The sequence below is a fragment of the Serinus canaria genome, chromosome 10 (genome assembly GCF_022539315.1).
Source record: "Serinus canaria isolate serCan28SL12 chromosome 10, serCan2020, whole genome shotgun sequence".
Lineage (NCBI taxonomy): Eukaryota > Metazoa > Chordata > Aves > Passeriformes > Fringillidae > Serinus > Serinus canaria.
This window is the reverse complement of record NC_066324.1, coordinates 8789608-8813973: the sequence shown is the minus strand read 5'-3', so window position 1 is coordinate 8813973 and position 24366 is coordinate 8789608. Positions and strand designations below refer to the sequence as shown.

The following is a 24366-nucleotide window of genomic DNA, read 5'->3' as shown; positions in this document are numbered from 1 at the left end:
GGATCTGGAGTGAGGGATGGGGTTTGCTCTGCGGGCAGCATTCCCGTTCCTGTTGCTGCAGACTCACCCGGTAGTTGGAGTGCGCGCGGTTGTTGGAGAACTTCCCCATGGGCACGTGCTCCGAGTAGCCGGGGGAATACATGCCTGCCGAGGGGCCTGTGGGCACGTGGTGCAGGACAAACCAAAAGCCTGTTTCCTGAGAGACAGAAGGGACATCTGAGACCTTGCTGGTCTGCACTATCCCCAGGAGAGCCACAAGACATCAATCAGGAAATTTCAGGACAAACCACAGCCCTTGACCCGTGTGACGCTCTAAGAGTTTAGCGCACATGAAGAGTTTAGCGCACATGAACGTGCTCTTCCATTGTAACCCATGTAAGAGTTTAACGCACATGAACATTGATATTCACCCTTCTGATCTTCAGGATGCCTCAGGTTAAGTTTAGGCATCGATATTGGAGCATGAGTGAGACTTTCCAAACTTAAAAATCAAATAATTTTTAATTAGTTGCCTAAAAATTTAACAAGGAATCCTAATACAGGTACCCAAGATTTGAAAGCTTTGGAAAGACCACATCTCTCTGTTTTCTTGTTTTTATGTCTTCTCAGGACAATAAGGGCTCCTGATGTGACCAAAACTGCCTGTGGAATTAGCATTAGAGCCGACTGAAATTTCAGAGCACCACTATTGTACTACAATCAACAATATTCTTGCCAAAGGCTTCTCTGTGACTCCACAGTCACATTTATTTAATTTATTCAGGCTGCACTCTGTGGAATTTTGTTTAATCCAGCTCTAGAAACAGCAAGTGACAAGAAGTTTGGAGCAAAAGTAAAACCATTCTTTTTATTGGTGGCACCAGACACAATAATGTGTGTCTCAATCAAGCAGCTTTAAAAATGTCTGTGCCACAAGAGCAGATTTTATTCCAGTGAGAGCCTCCCTCAGCCTTGCAGGGCTGTCCCTGGCCTGAGCTGTTCCCAAATAAGAAACTTGTGCACTCACTTCAGATCCAGCAGCTGCACAGTTTATAAGGTTGTTGTGTGGGTTGGCTATCCAGAAGGTGGATACAGCACTGCGGGTCAGAAAAACAAAGAATAAAAGGAAAATGACACTTTGAGCACACACCAGAGTCACCCATAAACTCCCCCAGTGCAGGCAGGGCTGATACCTCCCCAGATAAGGGGCCCTGCCCAGGGGGAAGAGGAATGTGTTTTTTCTTTCTCTTCTCATACCTCATGTCCTCTGTGGTTTGACAGAGAACATGGCCTTATCTTTTAAAACACCACATATTAAATGAGGAATTTCAACTGCAATTCCAAGCCTGCTATGAAGCTGTCAGATGTCAATCATGGTTTATGATAAGGTAAATATGTTGTTGCACAAGTCACAGAAAAGAACTTTGCCCCCACATAAGCCCTTGGGTTCATTAGAGACTCATTTAATCAAGGAACCCAATTAATTGCCCACTCAGGGCTTTCCAAGTGTACCCCCCTATCTGCCTGTTCCAAGACCTGCTGTGATTGATTGACTTTATTTGCTCCCCCCCTCCTGCACATTTCTTTTGGGACAAAAGCATTCCATTTGTCCAATGCACATAAAAGACTCTCAACTGAAAGATTCCCATCAAGGAGGAAGGTCAATCCATCCATCACTCTCCATCCTGTGACCTACAGAATTTGTTAACCAACAGGCACAGGAAACACCCAGCACTTACAGCCAGCAGCCTGGCCCCTAAACTTGCTGGGTGAGATTTGCCCTTCTGCAGGATATGAACCTGTGGAACCCTTATGTCTATTTTAATCTTGCCTGAGAGACTTCACAGGGGCTTTAGGCCAACTGATTGTGCTGCATTTCCCTTTGTCTGACTATTAGGAAAACAGCAAAATTTTTCTATTTTGGGTGTGGGACTGGCCTAGAAATAAACAAAATTGGATTATTTATAGACCACCTCCTGCTGTGTAGGCAGGGGCAAGGACAGTGTATTTCCACAGTTACCTGTCTTTCAGCCTAATCCAGTTCTTCAGAGCCACATGGATTGGGCAGGTTATGGTGTCATTTGGCACAATCCTGTTGTTTGAATTCCTAGCAGCAGCTGCCTGCCTGCCTCTTCCAAGCTGATGGAGCCACAGCTGGTGCTCATCCCCTGACTCTGCACTGGGATTAGTGTTGGTGTACTCATGCACTTCCAGGCTGGATGAGCCCAGTGCAAAACAAGCTGAGCTGTTTTTCTGACCAGATCTTGAATTCTTTTATAAAGGAAGACAGGGCAGATCAAAGTACCATAACACCTTTCCATTAGAAGGCACTTGTTCATGCAACAGTCTTCAAAATTACACAAAAAATATGTCCCTCTGACTATTAAACAAATTATCAGTAGCAAATGAGCATATTGGCTAATTCACCCTTATTTCAAGAATAAGGACATTAGGTGTATTTTATAAACAAACACAGATGTGAAAAAGAGCATTGCACGAATTCCTCTCTCTCCCTTGCCAAACTAAAAAGTTTAAAATACCTCTGTTTGAACAAAACCTCGGCTTTTTCTGAGGACAAAATGGATGACACTGAAATCTTTTCAAAATCAGCTGCCATTTGAGATGAGCATGAATGTCAGAACATGGCCCATATTGAACTCAGCAAGTTTTTTGCTGAGCCATCAGGTTCAGGACCTCACAAAGCACAAGGAAGGGCTGCACACTTTGAAAGAAAGATTTACAATGTTTCAGGTGGGAACCATCTCCATCGACTTTATACACAAAAAGTTAAAAGTACACCCTAGGTCTGTAAGCATCTGAATAGCACAAGGATAAAGATCCCAAGGAAACTGCTCTCCCAAATCTGGGGCAAACAGCCCAGACATCTACAGATAGCTCCATAATCCCATACACAGAATGCTGTTTGTTATGGCTAAGTCCTGCTAGGAGAAGGAGGAGAAGGAGGAGAAGGAGGAGAAGGAGGAGAAGGAGGAGAAGGAGGAGAAGGAGGAGAAGGAGGAGAAGGAGGAGAAGGAGGAGAAGGAGGAGAAGGAGGAGAAGGAGGAGAAGGAGGAGAAGGGAGCAGGAGAGACGGAGGAGAAGGAGGAGAAGGAGGAGAAGGAGGAGACGAGGAGCAAGGAGAAGGAGGACTGAAGCAGGCAGAAGGAGGAGAAGGAGGAGCAAGGACGGCAGACGAGGAGAAGGAGGCGAAGGAGGAGAAGGAGGCGAAGTAGGAGAAGCGGAGAAGGAGGAGAAGGCGGAGCAGGAGGAGAAGGAGGCAGAAGGAGCGAGAAGGTCGGATCCGTAGACTGCGGAGAAGGAGGAGAAGGAGGAGAAGGAGGAGAAGGAGGAGAAGGAGGAGAAGGAGAGAAAGGCTCCCACTCACCTGCAGTCCTGCCTGGGCTTAGGGATGTAGCCTGGGTAAGCTCCCTCTGTGATCAGCTTGCACATCCTGCTGTCGCGGTCGGAGGGGAGCAGAGTGCTGGGCTTCACCAGCAGCCCCAGGCAGTGCTCAAACGTGTTGCGCTCCTCTGGTCCATCCTCCGTAAAAAAACAATGGCCCAGAGCATCATATCCCACCACATCCTTCACCTGCATGTACAGAACAAAGGTCAGTGTTGAGGTTTTATGCTTCAGGCACTGCACAATTAGAACAAACTTAGTGTGATGGCACATGGGAGCCTCAGCTCCCTTTTGAACTCAGGATCTATAACCAAAACCAAAAGCAAGATTCCTCTCAGTCCTTAAGAGCTTATAGTCAAAGCAATAACTCTAACACTTAATTAGAATTTGTCATCACCTAGGAAATGCTCATTCCATTCCTTTGTTTGCCTGAGAAATCAGAGACTGTCTTAGCGTGAGGCTGGAAAAAACACAGGGTGGGGGATGAGGAGAGGAATTAAGACATTCAAATCACATCTGGGCTCATTCATCTTCATGTGGAGTTACATGGGCAGCTACATAAAATGCAGCTCAAAAATGCAACTGAGATGAAAAATAATATTTTTCCAGGCTATCAGAGAGGCAGAAATTTGTTTTCCAGACTGGCTGGCTTGTTTTAAGTTTAACCTGATCTTTTTCTTCAAGCTGTTGACAGAAGCTTTGCTCGACCCTGAGACAAATCAGCTGGTGTTAATCAGTGCTGCTCTGGTTTTGGTTTGGATGCTGGTAACATCAGGACACTGTTGGTTGGACAGAACAACAGCCCTCACACCACTGGAAGATCTGAGAGCAGGAATGTGAGTTTGAAGCCTAAGGAAGATGGGAAGCAACAGCCCTTGGACATGCAGCAGGTGTGTCCAGCAAATCAGTTGTCAGTGGATATTTCTAGGGTATAGAAAATTAATGTCAGGTTTCCATTGACCAGGGCAAGGTCTGGATCTCCTGGGCTCTTTCCTTGCTGTTCCCATCAGACACCACTCATCAATCACCTTGGACTCAGGAAACCTCCCCAGCAAAGGTTAACCTGCCACAGAAATGTTCCTGTAAATGCTTCTGATGAAACAGTGATTGTCAGGGGACAAAGGACAGTATTAACCCTGACAGAAGGCCTGTTCCTCATGGTGTCACTGAGAGACCAAGTGCATGGGCATTCAAGTGCTTGAACTGCTTTTGTAAACATGCTCGAGACTCCTTGTCACCTTCCCACCTCATTCCTGAGGCAAGGAGCACCAATTTCAAATAAAATCCCAGTATTGGTGTTGAAATGATTACAAATATGTTTTCACATGAGAACAAACACTTTGCTTGCCAAATCTATTACTGGCTTACAACCACACAGACTTCAATTATGTAGCATCCATGCTCCAGTGTAAATACTCAAATCTCTGAGCACAAGTCATCCCAGTAAATTCAACACTGCTAAAATGACCTGCAAAATGGCACATTTCAGTAAGCTACCTCACTGAAATTCACTGCTAACTTCCCATGTCTAATAAAATGATAGATTTTGCAAGGTTTAGCCTTCTTTATTTAGTAACAATAATTATGGTGAGAAACTAATTTCTACACATTTGTTTCCATAAGGACCCTCAGTTCCTCTCATATGAATTTACAGGCAAGTGCAGAATAACCATCAATGAGGGGAGCTAATGTTGAGACAGCTACTTCTAAGAGACTGTGCAGACCACAGAAAAATACCTGTCCTCAGAAATAACTGGATATTCTTTTCTCCTAGACTTTTCAGAATCTGTGAGTATCTCTGAAGTGACATGAGAAAAGTGACAGCAAAGCAAGCAGGAGAGCCTGTATGTAAATTACCTGCCTGCTTTAATGACAGTAAAAAACAACTGATGCCCCTCTCCCATTTATTAAAACATTTGCACTGGTACTCTACAACACTCATGTCAGAAGCAGCTCTGAAATCAACAGCTAAGGGGCATTATTCAGTCTGTGCTGTGCTGAGGTTTAATAATCCAGCTGGAATTTTTATGGATATTTCCAAAGTGTGCATATGATTAAGGCAGATTTTCCCTCAGCAAAGTACACTTTGGATCTTCCTGATCTCAGAGGGAATGGATGTTACCTGGGGAAAGACAGAGCTCATCTCTGTTTGCATGAGGTGTTTCTGCATGTAGGAACAGCTCTTGCTGCCCAAGTAAGAAGACAAGAGGCAACTGGGAAATGTATACAATAGCTGCTGTAGTCATCAGAAACCCATGTGGGTGTCTTTGAGTATATCTGGGTGAGAAGGAAGAGGAAAGGAAGGAAATTAAAGCCAGAAAGCAGATGAGATTGTGGTGGGATCACCTGATGAATCAAGGCACAGAGCTGCTGACTGCAGATGTGTATCAGAGCCATGAAACACCACCTAAGTGAGGCAACATTTGGAGCACATTTTCTGTGATGCAACTGAACAAACTTGGATCAGATTGCTTTAGGTCACTGGAGCTTTCGTTTCAGCCATCAGCAATAATGATGAGGTTAAAAAAAAACCAAAACAAGTATAGGCAGACCTTCATATTCACACATTTTGATAAACTAAAATCAAGAGGGATTATATTGGCTAAATAATGTCCTAAATTACAAGATTTCTCTTGGGTGCCTTGTCACGGAGGCAAAGTATGATCATTTAGGGAATTGTGGTTGTTCAGTTCCAGCAAGAGAATCAAGTCACTTTCATCAGCTCTATCAGCCACCTCAGCTGGAAAAGCTTGAGCACATGGATTCCTATGCCATGGATCCCCCATGGCACAGTTGTTGCCCAGAGGAAGCACAAGAGACACAACTATTTCCAAATTCTCTGCATGAACCCATCCATCTGACTGATAAGAAAAATGCCAGGCTCTGAGTATTTGGTTTGGCAACAGGGAATGAAGATCTCACAATAAATCCAGAAGCAGCTGCAGCTCTTCAGCAGCTGTGCAGCAGCTGTGCAGCCAGAGGGTGGGTTGGTGGTGCCACTGGTGACAGCCCATCACAGTGTGACAAATGAAACCTGCAATGCTGCCCTGCCACTCTGCACATTCATTGTGTACTAAACCCCTCTGCTGGCAGCTTCAGACTGGGCAAATGCCACATGACCCTGAATGACTTAGATAATTTATACAGTAAAATGGCTCTTCATTTCAGGAGCCATGTTCATTTGGGAGGTTTTCAAGGTCACGTTATAATCTTAGAAGGACAGAGGTCAAACCCAAAACCTCAGATTCATAAATAGCAGATAAAAGCTGGTTTACTTCTGGAACTGCAATTTAAGTGCCCTTTGTTCAACTTCTGTGCATTTTAATTATCCTGGGACTCTCCCTTCCAACGCTGGCACTTCTAGAGGTATGAACTCCTAATGCACAGTGACCATCCAGGATACAACTGCCAATTATGTTTCCACTTAAAATTCTGTTTTATATAGCAGCAGGGCTCTTGACAGTTCACATTCTCCTCTTCAGGGCTTGGATGTACTTTTTTCTTTTGGGATACACTGACATTTCACTGAATGGGTGAGAGTCCTTTGCCTAGAGAAATCATGCACCTTTAAGATTTGCTTCTTGAAGATCATCCAGTCCCCCTGCACTCTTCTGCCCTTCAGGACCTGCCTCTCAAGGTACTCTGTCAACCAAACTCTGCCCTCTGGAAATCCAGGGCAGCTGTTATGCTGACCCCCCTCCTTACTTCTCCAAGAATAGAAAACTGCTAATATTTTGTGATCACTATGCCCAAGACAGCTTCTTACCATCACATCACCCACAAGTCCTTTTCTGCTCACAAATAACAGGTCCAGCATGCCTACCCCAAAAACAAAGGCACCCCTAGATCTGGGGAGAATCTGAACATGTTCTTGACATCTCTGGTGTGCTGTAACTTGTCTGGTATCCATCAGTCATTCTAGAGATTTATTCTAAAGGATTTCTTGTTATAGAGTGCAACTCTAGCAAATCACAGCTCTTGAGTGCTTAATGCTATGACTGGCATTGCAAGCCCAAACCTTTATTACAAGAAAGATGAGGCACACTTAAAGCTTCTGATTATCCTCTTTAAATAGCAAACTCTGTGTCTGCAGAAAGATCCAACCACTCATTAGGGATGGGCTGGTCTGCAGGCACTGCAGTACCCAGACAAATGCTCTGCCCACTCTGAGTCACACACAGCCCCCAGTGCCACACTGGCAGGCTGAGATACTCCTTGTACATCCAGGGTGGGAAGAATCAAGCATTGGCCTTAACAATAAAACACATCATTCTGCAATAATTAAATGCATTCATGCTATGAGGAAGTGTTTTCCCTGCTGTCTTCATCTCTAAGGCAGACACTGGAACTCCTTACCAGTAAACCATTGGAGCCATGGACTGTGACACAGCGGGAGAAGGTGTTGTGGATGGAGGTGTCCTTCACATAGGTTGGAGGGTTGTAGCCTCCCTTCTCATCCACATCTCCAGCCATATGGAAATGAATTGGGTAATGCCCCATTGTCTGCTGGCCCATGTATTTCAGTTCCAGACCTTCAATGTGGGTAGCCTTAAAATCAAGACCAATCTGGAGAACAAAAGAACAGCAGTCAAGAAACACCAAAATCTGTTGAGGGCAAGGAGAGGGAACTCAGGCATAGGAAGGGCTGCATTGTATCTGCTGAAGGATTTTCTGTGTGGAGGGGAGTGTGGGGCTGCAGGGTGAGGGAGAGAGGGCCATGGTGGCTAAGGAGACCAGAGCTGCTCTTTGATTTCCCCACTCCTGCCACAGACACATTCAATTGTAGAAGGAAAGCAATTTATATTTCTAATTTTCGATGGGTTTTAGCCAGCTGAGTTCAAATTGAACTTCCTGGGCTAAGTGCCACCAAAATCCAGGGAAAACTGGGATTGGGATGTGGAGGTTTTATCTCAGGTATATTGATCACCAGCCTCAGTGTCTGCAGGGGCATGACATGCACTTCAAAGCCAAAGGACAGGCAGCAGCCAGAGGGTGGATCTGCTGTACTGTGGGGACAGCTTGTTTGCTCAACGGCTGATGAGGAATTTTTCCCTCCCCGCATCTTGGCTTCCTTGCTAGGTGAAGGCGTGGCTGGAAGGAGGAAAGGACAAAGCAAAGGGCTCCAGCCTCACCTTGATGTGTCCCCCGAAGGTGTCGAAATCAAAGAAGGAGCAGAGCTTGCTGCTGTACTCGTAGCACTGCTGCTCCATCTCTCCCATCACCAGGACGTTGCGGCTCAGCAGCCCCACCTCCGCCCGCATGTCCACGCCGTCCACCTCCTCTCCCATGTGCAGGAATGTGGCCTTCCCTAAAGGAACCAGATCCACCTTCAGGGTTACTCTGCCAGTGCTGCTGGCTTCCCCTGGGCTGCCTGTGGTGGGGCTGGCGTGCTAATGAAAGGAGCAACTGAGTCAGCACAAACTGTTGGCTGACAGCTCAAAGGAGGGAAGGCTGGAGCACTGGTGCCACCCAAGGTCTTGGTGAGATGTTTGGAGGAAGTGGGGTTTTTGGTCTTAGGTTGCTGCATTTATCCAGGGAGTTAAACCAACACTCTGTTAGACAAAACACATTTCCTGCCTTGAAAAGGAACTCTGGATTACAACTGGCTGGGTACTAACATCCAGGGCAAGACAGCCCTGGTGATGCAGCTACTGGAAAGTCTAAATCACCAAGGTTGGCAGAGCATTTCCCATAGTGAGACACTGAGAGCTGCTCAGACCTCACAGCACTACTCTTGGACAAGCATCAGCCAGATCCTGCTAACACCATGGCTGTTGATGCAAGCCAGGAGCAGAGTGGGCAGAAAGCCCTGCAGGAATTGTGGCTTGGGACAATCACAGCCCCTCACCAAGTCTGTGGGCTTTAAAACCTCCGACTCCCTGGTCTCCCAAATCTCTCCATTTTAGATCTACCCACACATCTCCAACTTGTTCCCAAGGCTTCCTCCTCCCCCAGTGCAGTCAGAATCACTGGGATCTTCCATCTACCCCAAGCTACACTTCTCTTTGCCAAGCCAATTTGCTCATAACATCTTCCACAGACACCCTCCTCCATGGAGGGGTTAAAAGCACAGAAAACTTTCCTTGGCCTGACCATAAAGGGGGGAAGTCCAGGCAGTGGGGATGTCTAGAAAGCAAAGTATCTCTTTGTTGTAATTTCATTCAAACATATTCCTACTACCTCCTTCCTTCCGCAGGTTTTTGTGGAGAAAAGTCAGCTGGGAAAAGGTTCACCTTACCGACTCCATTCTGTATTATTCCAGTAAAAATAAGTAATAAACTCTTTAAGTAAACACTGAACTTTGAGGAATGCTACACTTGCATGTATTTAATTTCCATTGAATCGTTCAAATCCTTAATTAGAAACAAATGGCAAGCCTGAAGCCTGGCTATCACTGCACAGCACTTTATGCTTCAGCAGAAGTGCCAAGTCAAGGGGAGGATTTTGAACACTGAACCAATATTATTTTTAACCAAAACATGATGCTATGAATGTATGAAAAAGATAAGCAAGCACCATTCACTCCCTCCTCTCCTGAAGCTGGAAGCAGTTTGATGGCAACACCGGGGTTGGGGAAGGGTGAGCCCTCCACCCTGCTCTCCCACTGCTGAGCTGTGGGACAGGGTTCACACCACAACATGTGCCTTCTGCCTGTGCACATCCACCTTCAAAATCATCTGATCTTGTGAAGAACACTCTCCGTTAACGAGGGGAGTGGTGATGGCCAAAGAGCTGCCTGCTCATCTCAGAAATGAGGGGCTGCAAGGGACCCTGGATTTGCACCTCACCGCCTTTGTGATCATCTCCCTAGAAAGTCCTGGACTCCCCCATGCCCTGCAGCCAGTCAGCCTCCTCAGGTGTGTGGCCAAAACCAGACTCAACCCATCCAAAAAACAGCAGCCTTGCTTCCTTTATTCATATACATGAAAAAGCCACTGCAGTGAGTACCCTCCACATGAGGATACCCCATGCTGGAGCCTTGACTGAGTCTGCAAAGGAGCACAGCTTCTCCTTATGGAACCTTTTCTAAGCTGTTATTTTTCAGTTTTCCCCAGAGCTGACCTCTCCTTGATTTACTGAAATGCAGGAAGGATTTTAGATAATCATAAGAACACACTATTTGAAGCCACATCTCCAGGATTTGTGGCAGTGAAATTAGATAGGCAGTTTTGTTATTCCAGTGCTGAGCTCTAGAATAATAAATGTCATGCTTGCATGTATTTAATTTAATTTAACACCAGTCCAGACATGCAAAACAGGGTAAGCACTGACAGGAATGTTAAATACGGACTAACCAGTTTCTAAATATAACTTGGGTGCATGTTTTTCACTCCATGCTTTTGCTGATTTGACATGTTTGGAGATAAAAGGAGAGACGGAAAGCAATCCTCTTCCAGAGTAAAAGCGGATTTTGAATAATAGCTCCTTTAATAGAGCTCTGAAAAACAAACCACTTCTCAAGGCAGACAGAAATTCAAGCTCCCTGCAGCAACAGGGTTGAAAGGAGCTTTTGGGAGGCAGAGGCTGGCATGGGAGCCCTTGTGCACTGTAAGTGGCTGCTGGGAACCAGCACTACAACATCAGGCACTTCCCATGGGACCTGGAGCTCCGTGAGGGGCATTTACAGACACGTGGCACTGCCAGGGAGCTGCCTGGGGCATGTTTGGAGGTGGGCAGGGAAAAAACCCACAAAGGAGTCTGCTCTGTGGTGAGTTCAGGGAGTTCACACCATCTCACTCTGCAGAGCTACAATTCTGAAGTTTGGCTGCTGCTCCCAGCTGGCACATGGAGCCAGCCAGGATATCTGAGACCCTGAGCAATGACCAAGGGCAAACCCCAGATAGGGGTTTGCAAATGGGCACTGGTTTGATACTAAAAAGGCAACCCTGTGCTTTGAAAGTGGGAGGGATGTGTTGCTGCTTCAGCATCAAAGGCAGGGCTGTGATTTCCCAACCACTAACAAACCCCAAGGCCACTGATTCACCTCCTCCTCCTCCTCTGGGTGAGTGTTTGCTGCATCCCTCATGGACAGACTGCCCTGCCAGCCTCGTGCCATACTGTAATCTAAACCAAACACAGCCTTGCAGTGGCACAGATCACATCTCCCCACAGCAGACTCACAGGAAAGGCTGCCTGGCTGTGCTGCTGCATGTGTCATAGCAGTGCCTCCAGTTAGCACAATGTCAATTTACAGGGAAAACTTCCTTAATACGTGGGCTTACCTGGTGGAAGTCTTGATTCAGCAAAATATGGGCACATTCCTGGGCTTATTACTCAAGGCAGTGACTATTGAAGTCAGTTGTTGGTAAGGATAAGGTAATTATTAAAAGGAAATGTACATTAAAATAAACATAGATGATCCACTCAGCAAGGGCATGCTTATGTTAACAAAGCAATTCAAAGCCAATGGTACAAAGGAAAACCTGCCACATGTGAACCCAGCCAGAAAACCTGGGTCTTGGGCCTTATCAAGCCTGGGATTTTGAAACTATTTCAACTGCTGCAAATGTGGAAGAGTGCTCAGACCTGGTGAGTTAGATCTCTCAGAAAACCCTCCCAGGTGCACTCATGCATTCCTAAATCCCTTGGCTCTAAATGGCTCCAAACTGCTAAATCTCCCTTTGAGAAGTGAAACCAGCACTCAAAGGTCTGGATTTGGTGAAGATAAAGTAAAGCTGAGATTCTCCTGGAGTATTTTTTTTCCTCTAAAGTGTCTTCTCCTTTGGGCTCTCTAGGGATAAGACCCAGTACCTCATGGTCTTTTGATGTTTCCTAACCCAGTTTTTAAGGCAAATGCTAAAGACAATTTGTCTGTTCAGCCCACATAACCCAGTGACAGTGAATCCTTCAAGGCATCTTTAATGTCAGTTCAACTCATTGCAGATGCCAGCAGGTCTGACAGATTTATCCTTTTTGCCAAGCACTTGTCATCACTGGTGGTAATGCCCCCATTGCTTATATTTAATAGCAAACAAATGTTCACACTGGCATCTTTCAAATCCTCATTATTCTGAATTATCTTGCTGGGGTTTGCTGTTGCATCCCTAAGCCACAGGCCTGTAACTCAGCATGGTTTGGGTGAGCTGGCTGGCTCCTTGAGTCACACAGCACAGCCTCATGTCCTAATCAACAAATGTTCCCCCAATTCATCACTTTTATATGGAAAATTAGGTTTTCAGCAAATAACATAACAGCAATCAGGCACAAACTCTACCCTTATGAACATCTATGCAAACCTGAATTAGATTCTGTCAGCTCAGCTCCCAGGCAATGCCCCAAGGTAGAAGGAGCTCTGAAAGACTGTTGGAAATGACAATTTCACAAAATTCCCTGCCCTGCCCTCAAGCACCAGGGTTGCCTTAAAAAAAGAGCTTTTGTCAAGTTCCAGCCAAAATGATGCCAACTTCTAAACAGAATACCTAAATCTCAAAAAACATCTGAATTTTGATAGTGGAGTAAATTCTCCCATCCTTACAGCACCAGATGAATGCTGACACAGGCTGTGAGTTTGTGAGACAACTATGTATTTATACTATTAATTCAAAGTTCTCTGCATGAACAAGATCACAGTAAACTCCTTATCTCTCTAATATTTGCAACACAATAAGCAGGATTTAAGAGATGTGTGCCTGAATTCATAGGTCCACCAGTATGTGGGATAATTGCAGTAATTATGCCAGGCACGAATAGTTTTTTCATCCTTTATCAAGAGCATATAGGAGCACAAAAGAACACTTCATCATTTCTGTTCCATGGTGAAACTTATCAGCACTAGTAGAAACTTCATACAGTGCAACCAAGATGAAGATAAGACTTGTTTCCCAGAGAAACTAGACAAAATACTTGATCTTTCCTACTATCCAGTTCTATCATAACAACACAACCCTTCCTTCCTTCCTCCCTCCCTCCTCCCTCCCTTTGCCTGCACTGCTGTTCCTCCCCAAACCTTGTGAAGTTGGAAGATCAAACACTTTTAATCTGTTCCCACAGTGAAAATAATCTAGGCACAAAAAAATGACAAGCAAAAAAAAAAAAAAGTCAAACAAAGAAAGCAAGTGGAGGGGAAAGCTGCATTTAGGGGAGTGACCATTTGACTGGGAGCAGGACCTGCAGAGCTGGGTCCTCATGCAAACCACACTTACCCATGGGAGCCACAGTCTGTAGGGCATTTACTCCAGTGAAAAGTGCAAAAGATCAGAGCCTGTGTGCCCTCCCTCACTTTCTACACTGAGATTTGCAGGTGTCCATAGTTAAATAACTAAATCCTCCTAGAACCTGATGGCAATTGAGTATTAACTCCCTCAAGTTCTTTTGAAAAGCACTAATCAATCCATTTCTAGGCAGTGAAAAAATTATGAGTTTCAGCAGGAAGTATCAAATATAAATAGGACATGAGCTAACTAATGAGTTTGACTTTTTTGGCACAATATGCTAAACCATGTCTATTAAAATACCATTAAGTTATGAGAGCATAAATTATATTAAACCTTGGTATGCCAAGTGGCTGCCACACCAAACTGGCTGTCCACAAAGCAGGAGTTTCCTGCCTTTTTTATAACAAAGAGACTCTTAAGTAGTTCAGATCTGACATTTACGTTTCATTTTAAAAATAAATAGAAATGAGAAAAATAAAGATTAAAAGGGGAATAAATCATCATAGGTAGGAATGGTTTTATCATTTGTCTTCCAAAGGGCAAACTTTTGGAGTTCTCAGCTGCTAAACTAAACCTCTTAGGAAAATTAAGCCTTTTCACTTATTACAGATGACATCCCTCTGAGATCCTGTGTGTAAATGTATGTGTGGAAGGCTTTTCTCAGAAGGAGCAAAGCAATCTTGCCAACCTCCATGGCAAAAGGCAGGCAGACACTTGTGATTAATGTTATTCTACACCCAATTACACCTGTGCTAAGACCAGGGGCCATTAGTGATCCTTATTCTGGCTAATTACGTGTCATGGCACAGGGCAGTGGATGAAGTGACACCAGGGCCAGGCACAGAGCAGGTCAGGGACCTCCTGGCCCCTAAAGGCAGGGGACATCTCAGCCTTGCCAGCTTTTATTTCATCCAGACTGAACCTAGATTCAGGCAGATTATTTTGTTTTCTAGTGTGAATGTGGTTTTGTTACAAGAAAGTTGGAACTGATTTTCTAATTGGACTAAGTTTTGCCTGGATTTATAAATCAGTGAAATCCCATTGACGTCAGTAGAGTTGCCTGGATATAAGAGAGGAGAGACTTTGGCCCTGCTATTCATGTCATTTGTGGTAATAAAAGGAATGTCCTAATTCTCCTAAAGAGAAATTGGAAACCAAGAGCACAATTGCTTTAACAAGTGTTTCCACTGCTTCTTTACTTGAAATTCACATGAACTTTTTTGTTGTTTTTAACCCATTATTTGTTTCCTTAAACTAACCTAGCTGTCACTGTTGCAGAAGATGAATGCAATGAATTCCACAGATCCATCAGATTATGGGAAGCCCAAGACTCCTACACAATCTATATTTTTACTGGCAATCTTCCAAGACCATCTTCATGATGTGTGTGAACTTGTGTCATACCAGTCTGAGTCCAACAGCTCAAAAGTTGCTCAAGAAAAATATTCAGCTTGGAAATGCAACTTCTTTGAAAGCACTAGACATTGGAAGTCATAAGACTATGATACATTCAGACTGTGAATAACATTTTTCTTGGCCTAATGCACATCTCCAACAATGGATGGCCAAAGCTCTGTGGGGAGGCAGCTGCCAAAGGAAGTGTATTGGTACCTTCCAGAAGAAGTTGCATCAGAGATAATGTTGAAGTGGTTCATTTCAGAGAACCAAGTGATCTCCCTGGTGCATTGGATGCTCCAAGTGCCCTCATGGTTTCTCAGAAAGTCTTACTGTAAATGCAGACAAGACCTCTGCCTAGAGCCACAGCCAGCATTCAAGCAAAGATAAAGTCACATGATTATGTGTAAATGTGTTAAGGTAAATGCATGATTTACCACCAGGCAGATGCTGCCTCTGAAAGACAGCCTCATCTACTACAGACTTATACACTGTAAAATAATGTTTGCTTTTGCAAATTATAGAAGTAAAATAATCCTCATCCATTCAGATAAGGGGCAGTTCATGTGGTATTTCCATGCTCTGCTTATCAGTGTGCCAAAACACGGTTCTAGAAACTTCACAGACTCAAGTGAAGATTAAATCTCACTCTCTGGGTTTCAGTTTTATGCTCGTGCTGGTAATAGTCTGTGCTTCATCATGGTTATGCTTCTTAATTGGATTCTGTGTCCAGAGGCCATTCTACAATCACTGGACTACAAAATTCATTAATCAAAAGCAATTTGTTTTGCATTTGAGCTGGTCATACAAGATAAAAATGCTGGGGCTCTACAAAGGCTCCCAGTCCTCCTTCTCAGGCTGGCTCTGGCAGCACCCTGCCACTCCATCTCCCCAGTGCAGAGGCCCAGGACAACTCACTGGCTGCCAGAAATGTTTGGTTAATACACCACCTCTAAGCAATACTCTCTGGAGACCCCATAAATGGGAAACACTAGCTTCAGTAGTACAAAAGAGTATTTAAAAAATGTAAGATTACAGTTCTTGTTAAATAGAACTTAGGAAAGCAGCCAGCTGGAAATTACTTCATAGCCTTACAGTGTCACCCATTCTGCTCCTGCCCTAGCTCTCTCTTCCCATCAGCTGTGCTCATCTGCTTTCTAGGAAGTGGTATTTCAAATGCAGTTATTGCAAATCTCAAACACATAACCTGTATCTGTTCCCCCTAAGTAAATTCACCCACTCAATAGCATGATTGGAGACAAAAATGGAGTCAGCTATGAAAAGAGAAGGCAGAAAGGAACCAAAATCAAATTAGAGTGTTTCCAAGCATGACAGTTATGTATCCCAAAAGCATCTAACAACCAGCCATCAAATTCAGGTGTCTTTCAACATTTTTCAGTTCTTCTTGGAGTCACCTCAGTGCAAATGGCAGAACTGGTGAACTGCAACGCCAGAGCGATAAGACGAAGCACCTCACCTGCCACCTTGACCTGGGTGGGTCTGCAGGTTCTGCAGGGCAGCACTTGGAACTCCTCTGCCTGGTACATGGAGTAGTCAGTGCTGGCCACCACCAGCCTGTCCCCAGGTCCCCAGGAGCTCACATCCTCCGCCAGGTTCAGGATCGTGCTGTTCACGTTGGTGTCGACGGTCACCGTCAGCTTCGGTTTCACTGAAAACCCAAAATGCAAGGGCAGGCAGTTCAGTCAATCTCATCAGAAAAAGCTTGCTCCTTCTTTTTCCTTCCCCCCACATCCCTCCTTGGGGTGCCACCAAAAATTATTGTTTTCTCGTGTTAAAAAGAAAATAAAAGTTAACTCCTTCAAACGTGTTTTTTACTGGCTTTGGCTTGGCAAGCAAGAAAACAGGAAAGTATTTTTCGTTAGTTGCAGGCAGGTGGATTTTCCACTAACCCCGGGATAAATTTAAATGTAGCTCTTAGTGGCTCATTCTCACCACACCCACTTAGCAGCAGCTCTTGTGGGCGTATGGTGCTGTTGTTTACAGCAGCCAAGTGGTCTTTAACCTAATGATGGTTTTTTCCAGCAAAACAACATTCTGCCACCCTTTTTTTCCTGCCAGCACCAAAAAACCTAATGACCTGTCTAATGGCCAGGGTAAGGACAGCGGTGTTGGAATGATTAACTACAAAATGACAGCTTCAAACCCTGTTGTCTTTACACGTTCTGATTGACAAATCATACGTCATCCCAAAATGTTTTTGCAAAAGACAAGGAATTTACAGGAAAGAACTTGTCAAATATTTCTCACAGCCTTGCTGGGTATTTGAAAAACCACCCTGCTGATTCTGTTAGTGCTCAGGAATTTTTCCTGAGATAAATCTTCGGCCCTTCTATCTGATTTCATGTCCATAGCCCAGCCCAAAGCTTTAGCTTGGAAAAATTACAGAAGTTTTTGTGACACCAAGAAGGAGCCAGTCATGGGAGGACAGGATTTCTGTTGTTCTCTGCTCTGGCTTTCAGATGGGGCACATACCAGATTTGCCACACAGGAACCTGACTCTGTAGTTGTGGCAGCCCTCTCCTGTCTGGTCCTTGCCGTGGCACAGGAATTGGTAATCGTGGCCGCTCTTGTAGAAAACCTCCGTGGTTAAATCTGCTCCATCAAGAGTCATGGCCTGGAAAAGGGATGGAAATACAACTCAGGGGCTGCTGTGGGGTGAAGGGATTTCACCAAAACATCTGAGCCATCAGAAGAGGCCTTTGCTTTGTTTTGGGTGACGGCACAAGCACTGCCTAGCAAACCCCTGAGACTGGGCTCTCCAGCCAGCACTTCCAGCTGCTGCTCACACACAGCTACTGCTGAGGTGCACACACCTTTTCCTGTGTCTGTACCATGGGCTGTTTGGGAGGAGTTTGTGAGCTTCACAAACAGCTGCCTCGGTGCCCTAGATTTTCTCTTGCCACTGGTTTGAGGGCAGATGGAAATGTTGAGCACGGATGCTTGCACCCAGATGAACTCATGGCTTCAAGCCTCTGCACTGCACTCATTCCACTGCTTGTGGCTAGGCTCTGTCTGAGCCTAGCAGAAGAAAAGGGCTAGGGGTTTTATTTCCCCATTGCATGGATCAGTCTCTCAAAAAAAAACCCAAAAAACCCAAGGGTGCTGCAACACTGCTGCCTGTTCCAAAAGAAACAAGGAGAAAGTGGCCTTTTCTCACAGGCAAGTACCAGCCTGCAGAGCTGCCTTGAGAAAAAAGGCTGTATCATGCCAAGAAGCAGTGAGATATGAACCTCTCTGCTGTTCCTGCTGGGGCAACGTCTCAGGGTCATGTCAAATTTCACATTCTGTCTCTAGAGCTTGCATTTCTCTCGACCCTTTCACAAAAATGTGGTGCATTGCATGGGGCAATCCAAATACCATGTGCATTTTGGCAAGGCACCAGGAGAAAAGCCATCTTTCAATGAAGGGTCTGATCCTGATTCTATCACTCATGCAGGCTTTCCTTATTAATGAATCCACCCTGCTGCTGTGTGTGGGATTAGCACCGTCAGCTGCAGGAATGTGCCTCTGGCTGTGCTGTTCTGCTGTTATAATCATCATATCTTCAATTTTCTCCCATGTTCCAGAGCTGGGGCAGGCCAACTGCTATAAATCAGTGTAGCTTTGTAAAAGCAATGAGCAGCACCAGATTACACTACCTAAGGATTTGCCCTAAGATCTGCAGGATAAACTGAAAAATGTCTCGCTTTTAATATACATGGGAAAGAAAACAAACAACTTGTTTCACAGAAGAGGAAAAAAAAGGTTTGTTTCTAGAGCAGTAGAATATCTTCTTTCTGTTTTAACACATTCTAGAAAGGGATGTATCATAAACATCTGACCCCTGTTTTGAACTAAGTTGTCACTTCTAATACACGTATATGGAAGCAGAAATTAATGTGGATTTGGTAAGACCTGGCAGAAAATTACAGGGCAGTTTTTTCCTTTCTGTTCAAGAGAGATCCTTTACAACATCTAGCCCTGGAAACTTTCACTCATACAGTCAGCATTCCCATTTACTTCAATAGCCACATTCTTGTGAATAAGAACAGCTCCACTGGCTCAGAGCACACAGGAACCTTAGGCTCAGCTTCACACAGATGTGAGGGATTTTATTGTCTTTTTCTAGGCAATGCTTCTGCTATAGATAGACATGTATATGATCATATACAAAAAAAATTACCCTCATTTCTTGCTAGGCTCTTTTGTCCTTAAAGAGGTTTTTTGCAGTATCAGAAAAGGTATTTCCGTGCTCCTCAGCATGCTGGCCTGATGGCATAATTATAATGCTTAGCTCCAAACAGAATTCAAATTTCTTTCCATAGAGATAAAACAATTGGTTCCAAGAAATGGCTGAAAGCTCACCAATATTTTTAACAACCTGCTACAGCTGGTAGTTGCAGTGTCTTGTTACATTTTGTGATTAATTTTTTAGGTAGGGTCCATTCCAGGACCATTTAAAACCTTTGAAATTTTCATGTGCTTGCTCCTTTTAATCTTCCAGCAGGGAACCACATATTTCATGATAGCATCTGTGCTGTCCATGACCCATCTGTACATCTTTTCATGCCAGGAGCTGGAATTTACTGAAAGGAATTAAATTCTATCAATTTTGTCCCAGAGCAATATGAGACTGTATACAAGATCTTGTTCGTTACGTATTAGAGTGGTAAAATAATTGGTGTCTTTTATTTAGAAACAAAAATTACTGACAAGCACAATTATTTTTGTGTTTCAGTGCCAGTCCAAAGAAGACTTGCCCCTCTAAAGCAAGTGGTAAGCCTGCCTACCTGGATGTCAATGGGCTGCCTGCAGATTTTGTCAGGATGAGCAGCTTTGAAGTCAGACAGCTTCTCCATGTCCTTAGATCTCGCTTTGTCAGGCTTCTCAAACCACTCTGTCCATTCTACATCTGGAGACAAGTGCAAACAAGTACAGTCATTTGAAAGTCAAGCTTAATGAGTGCAGCAGAAATGCACGAAGCATGAATATGATCTCGGATATCATTCACAAGTTTCTTCACTGATGATCTGATTCATGCCTCTTCCTGCCACTCTGTCAGCCACTTTTAATGATGCTGTGAAGTGCAACCAGCCAGGGGGAGCAGAGTTATTAAAAGCTTCTTAATTGGCGTGTGCACTGTAAGCATTATTAATAGATACAGATTTTGGATCTGTGTCTGCCTTAGCTGCCATCTCTGATCTTCAGATCAAGTTGCACCAGCTACTGTGTGTTGTCTGAAATATGGGCATGATGACTGTGCAGTGAAAAGAAGAGTTGTGTGTGATCTCTTCTCCATCTCATAGGAGATGGAATTTCATACCCAGAGCAGAAAAGGAAAAAGGATCCCAGTTATTCAGAGGGTCCTAGAGACAACTGGGGGAAGAATCTGTGAGTGTTCATGAATTGGTTTAGTGATGACATAAATAACAGCTAGCAAGTCCACTCTTCCCAAATGGAAAAGGATTGCAGGAAAAAGGATGATTCACTCTATTTGTCAGCTGTCTAGCACCAAGTGAAATAGCCCTCAGACCCCTCACCTTGAACCCACTCGCTGGCTGAAGAGACGTTAAAATGTTCTCCATTCTCAGCTTTGAATAGTTTGAATACTTTGGCCACGGCTGAACCTTTGTGACCTGTTAAAAAAACAAAACATTGGTACGATCATTGAAATCAATTGGTAAAATCATTGAATTTTATTTAATTGACAAGAGTAAAAACTTAATTGTACCTGTGCATATTTGCTTACTTTTACTACATTATTCAAAATTAGTTCTGCACAACTTCCAGAAAAAATTACTAATCTTACAATGAGGCTTCAGACATTTTTGTAATTGCATGGATAATGAGGAAGAAAAATCTTCAAAAATCAAGAGAGGATAAAGCCCACAATTATTTGTCATTTATTACTATTTTTATTTCATGTTGTACCAAGCTGTGTTATTCATGTCATGAGAAGACAGAGACTCAACAGTGTTCATAGGAGGACTTGAGGCTACTAATTCAGGATACACTGATTAAATGTTCAGCTGGTGTGAACTGGGTCTGTTCCACAGATTTGTGTCTTAAGAGAGGCAGTGTCTGAGCTCACTTTTGTTAAAAGGATTTACACTGGTGCAGGATCTCACCTTTTAGCTAAAGGTTTGGATAGCCTAAGCTATCCCTCACTCAGCTGCTTCAGATGCATTAGTGGGAAGAAGCAATATATAAAAAGAGCATTCAATTTAATGTGTCAAACCACCAATTGCTCATAGCTTTGATGCAATGCAGTGGGAAGTAAAAACACCATTGACCAAATTAATCTCAGCTATAACTCCAGTAACTCCCAGACATCACATCAAGACAGCATTTTGTGCATTGAATACCTTGATATTCAATGTGGTCTTCAACAGAAGAGGAGGGATTTCCTTTAATGGTAATAAAACTCCATGGGTGCCTGGAAAATGAAAATGAGAAATGATCAAGTAATGTCAAGTATGAGATGCATATTTCTTATAGCCCAATGTCCCTAAATTTCTCAGAGGCACCACATCCAAAACAGTCTCATTAGTGTCACAGGCAGTGTAGTTAAAATTAATATTATCTTAACACTCTATATTTCTTCAGTAAATAAATCAGAAGAGAAGCAAATTTGAAGACAAATCGCCACTTAAAACATGCCTGTAACAAGTGTGTTTGTTTTTTAAATGAATGTTTGAAGAAACTTGTGTATGACAGACCCAAGAGACACTGGCAACTCCTTGGGGAGCCTAAATCTAAATCTTCTGTGTGTGTGTTCATGTGTATACACTGAGGAATATGAAAAGAAACCACTTCTGCTTAAATAAATTTAGCTCATGCTGAAACCCTGTATATGACAATTGTCTTTGGAATGACCCATGAGAATTTCTAATAGACAGACTGGCTGGCAAAGGACAGTAAAAATTCTTAGATAGTCTCTGCATATCTGGTTTCCTTCTTTGAACACTGAACATTGAACAAGGATAAAGGTTTACAGCTCTGAGTTGTCTATTCAAACCTGATCCCAAGTCAGAGTTCAGTTCATTATCATCTGATGGTTTTTGATCAAGTGGGTTCAGCCACCCTGGAGGATGAGAAAACAATGGAGACAGGGACTAAAGTGCCTCCCAACCTTGGGGGTGAGCCCAATTAGGAGGGGTCAGGGGGAATTTTTATCTTCAAAGTAGAAGTAGTTCAGGCATATCTGCTCTTAATGAGTAAGAGAATAAAAAATATGCTTTTAGGGTGGTAGGGAGACTGTCCTGAATTACCAAAAACTCCCATGGATTAGGTCATGTCTCTATAGTTATAAATATTTGGTCATTTCAATTGCATCAGGAGCCTTGCAGGTCACCTTACATTGGTGCAAGTGAACTTCCAAACCACTCTGGTCTGGAACTCCAGAACAAAACACATCCAGACATATCCAGAGAGCCACGAAGGCACACCCAGATCACGAGCTGGGGTTTGCTGGGGTTTGCTGCTCTGGGGGCAGCAGGGGCAGGCTCGGGGTGAGCTCTGGTGCAGCCCAGGCTGTGCCATGGCCCTGGTGGACACAGCTGCTCAAGGGGACACTGTCCCAGCAGTGTGTCCTCAGCCCCAGCCCTGGCCAGGCTGGGTGGGAGCTGCCAGCACCACTGCCTCGGGAGCCTGCCAGTGAGCCAGATGCTCCTGCTGGAAAATTTGCCTTTGTGCCAATTGCTGAAGGCTCTGACAGGCTGTGATCTCCATCCAGGGAGAGAAGGGGGATGGGAGCAGGAAGGACACTTTATCACTCAGCAGTCAGGATAGATTTTTTTGTTATTGTTATTATTTTGGTAAACCAAATTTGAAACAAACGACAAAAAATTATGATGCCTCAAAAATTATCTCAAAAAAAATTTTAAAGACTAAGGAGTTATTCACTTCTGCAACTCAAGGTTTGGCCCCATTTCATGTGTTAAAATACTTGTTTCTCCCAGTTATTTTACCACTAAAAATAGTTTTAAAGTCGTTCAACCCTGACACATAAGGACACATGCAATCTGTTTGGGCTGCATGAAATGAAGCGACCAGAAAGTCCAGAGCCAAGCAGGAGATATTTGTGTGGAATTCCAAAGAGAATAACTATGTCATCAAGTGCAAATAGGCTTTCTCTTCATCTATTAGTAAAAGGGGGAAAAAATGGCTCACACTGAAAGAGTAAACACACTTTTCAGAAGGAAAACAATAGGAGAGGAATGCAAGATTTTCCTTTCATTCCTAATGAATGTTCTGGACTCAGCAAACAGGCAATTAAAAGAGATTCCAGGAGCACATAAACAATTCTGAATAAATCAGCATTGTGCATCGGCTCTGCTACAGCAAGGGGGAGTTGCACAACTTTACAATCTGGCTGGATACTGAGCAAGTGGAGATGGACAGGAATTTGCCCATTAACCCCCACCAACACCCCCTCCAGAAACCAACACAATCTATGACTGAATTACACTCTTATTTTCCCAGGGATGCCCATGGCCAGCCCCAGCCATCGTCAGGAGCTGAGAAGATTTGACAGCCAGGATTCAGCAGGAGCAGCCAGCAAACCCCAGTGCTGGGCAGGGAGTGGTGACAGGCATGTTAGAAATAAAAATCCATCTGCTCTGCTCAGTCAGAGCCTGCCATGGCCACAGAGGGTAAAATGTGTACACACGTGTGTAATTTTCTCATTCTGAGCATTTCTTTCTAAGATACTGAAAAAAAAATTTCCAAAAGCACCTGTCAAGTGCATACATCCTTATTCATAGCTATAGATGTATCTGAAATGTAAAGCACTATATCTAAATCTTGTTACACTGAAGTGGAAGTTCCATTTGCTTTAGAGGAAAAGCTTGGGTACACCCAAAGCTGCCTGTGTTCCACTGTGCCATCAAACTGCCTTCCTAAGTCTGGCCCCAGCTGCCATCCAGATAATGTGGTTTTTGAGAATTGATGAACTCTGAGAACGCTCCTAAAAATATGTTCTTTTAAATAATGCACCAGATATTTTTCCACACAGCAGTATGCTGGTGGAAGACAGTGTTGGCCAATTACTACCTCATTATTTATCCACGTCTCTATAATTCATGGAATGCAATTTTGTGGTGTTTCAGATAACGGCATGGCAAGGATTAGCCTTTTGATTGCAAACAATAGCAACATTGAAAGTCACACTTCCATGGATGAATTTCTGCAGTATTTCCATTATGAACATTGATGGCAACATGATGAGAAGCTTGCATTAAAACACCACAGCAGCCTAAGAAAATCAAGTGCAATTTAGTTTTATAAACATATGCAAAAATTATCCATTCCTTCCTGTAGCATCATTGGGGGGAAAAGTATAATCATAATAATGATTCAAAAATCATGTTCTCTTTCCCTAATTCCAGCATTTGAAAAAACACCCAGCAGGCTACTGGCTCTGATATGGGGTCTA

The 24366-nt window shown here is 43.9% G+C and overlaps 1 protein-coding gene across 4 annotated transcripts in view; it reads right to left on the bottom strand.

Annotated features, from left to right (window-relative positions):
• CEMIP (cell migration inducing hyaluronidase 1) overlaps positions 1–24366 on the bottom strand; it is a 99616-nt gene that overhangs the window by 18148 nt on the left and 57102 nt on the right. For all 4 annotated transcript variants that reach the window (XM_018913904.3, XM_009089982.4, XM_030228265.2 and 1 more), the window contains exons 7-16: positions 21296–21366; positions 20471–20566; positions 19721–19842; positions 17424–17565; positions 16408–16599; positions 8514–8689; positions 7738–7947; positions 3365–3570; positions 1007–1076; positions 68–196 (exon numbers count right to left, since the gene is read on the bottom strand). In XM_018913904.3, coding sequence (XP_018769449.2) covers positions 68–196; positions 1007–1076; positions 3365–3570; positions 7738–7947; positions 8514–8689; positions 16408–16599; positions 17424–17565; positions 19721–19842; positions 20471–20566; positions 21296–21366 — 1414 coding nt within the window. The remainder of the gene's footprint in view (positions 1–67; positions 197–1006; positions 1077–3364; positions 3571–7737; positions 7948–8513; positions 8690–16407; positions 16600–17423; positions 17566–19720; positions 19843–20470; positions 20567–21295; positions 21367–24366) is intronic.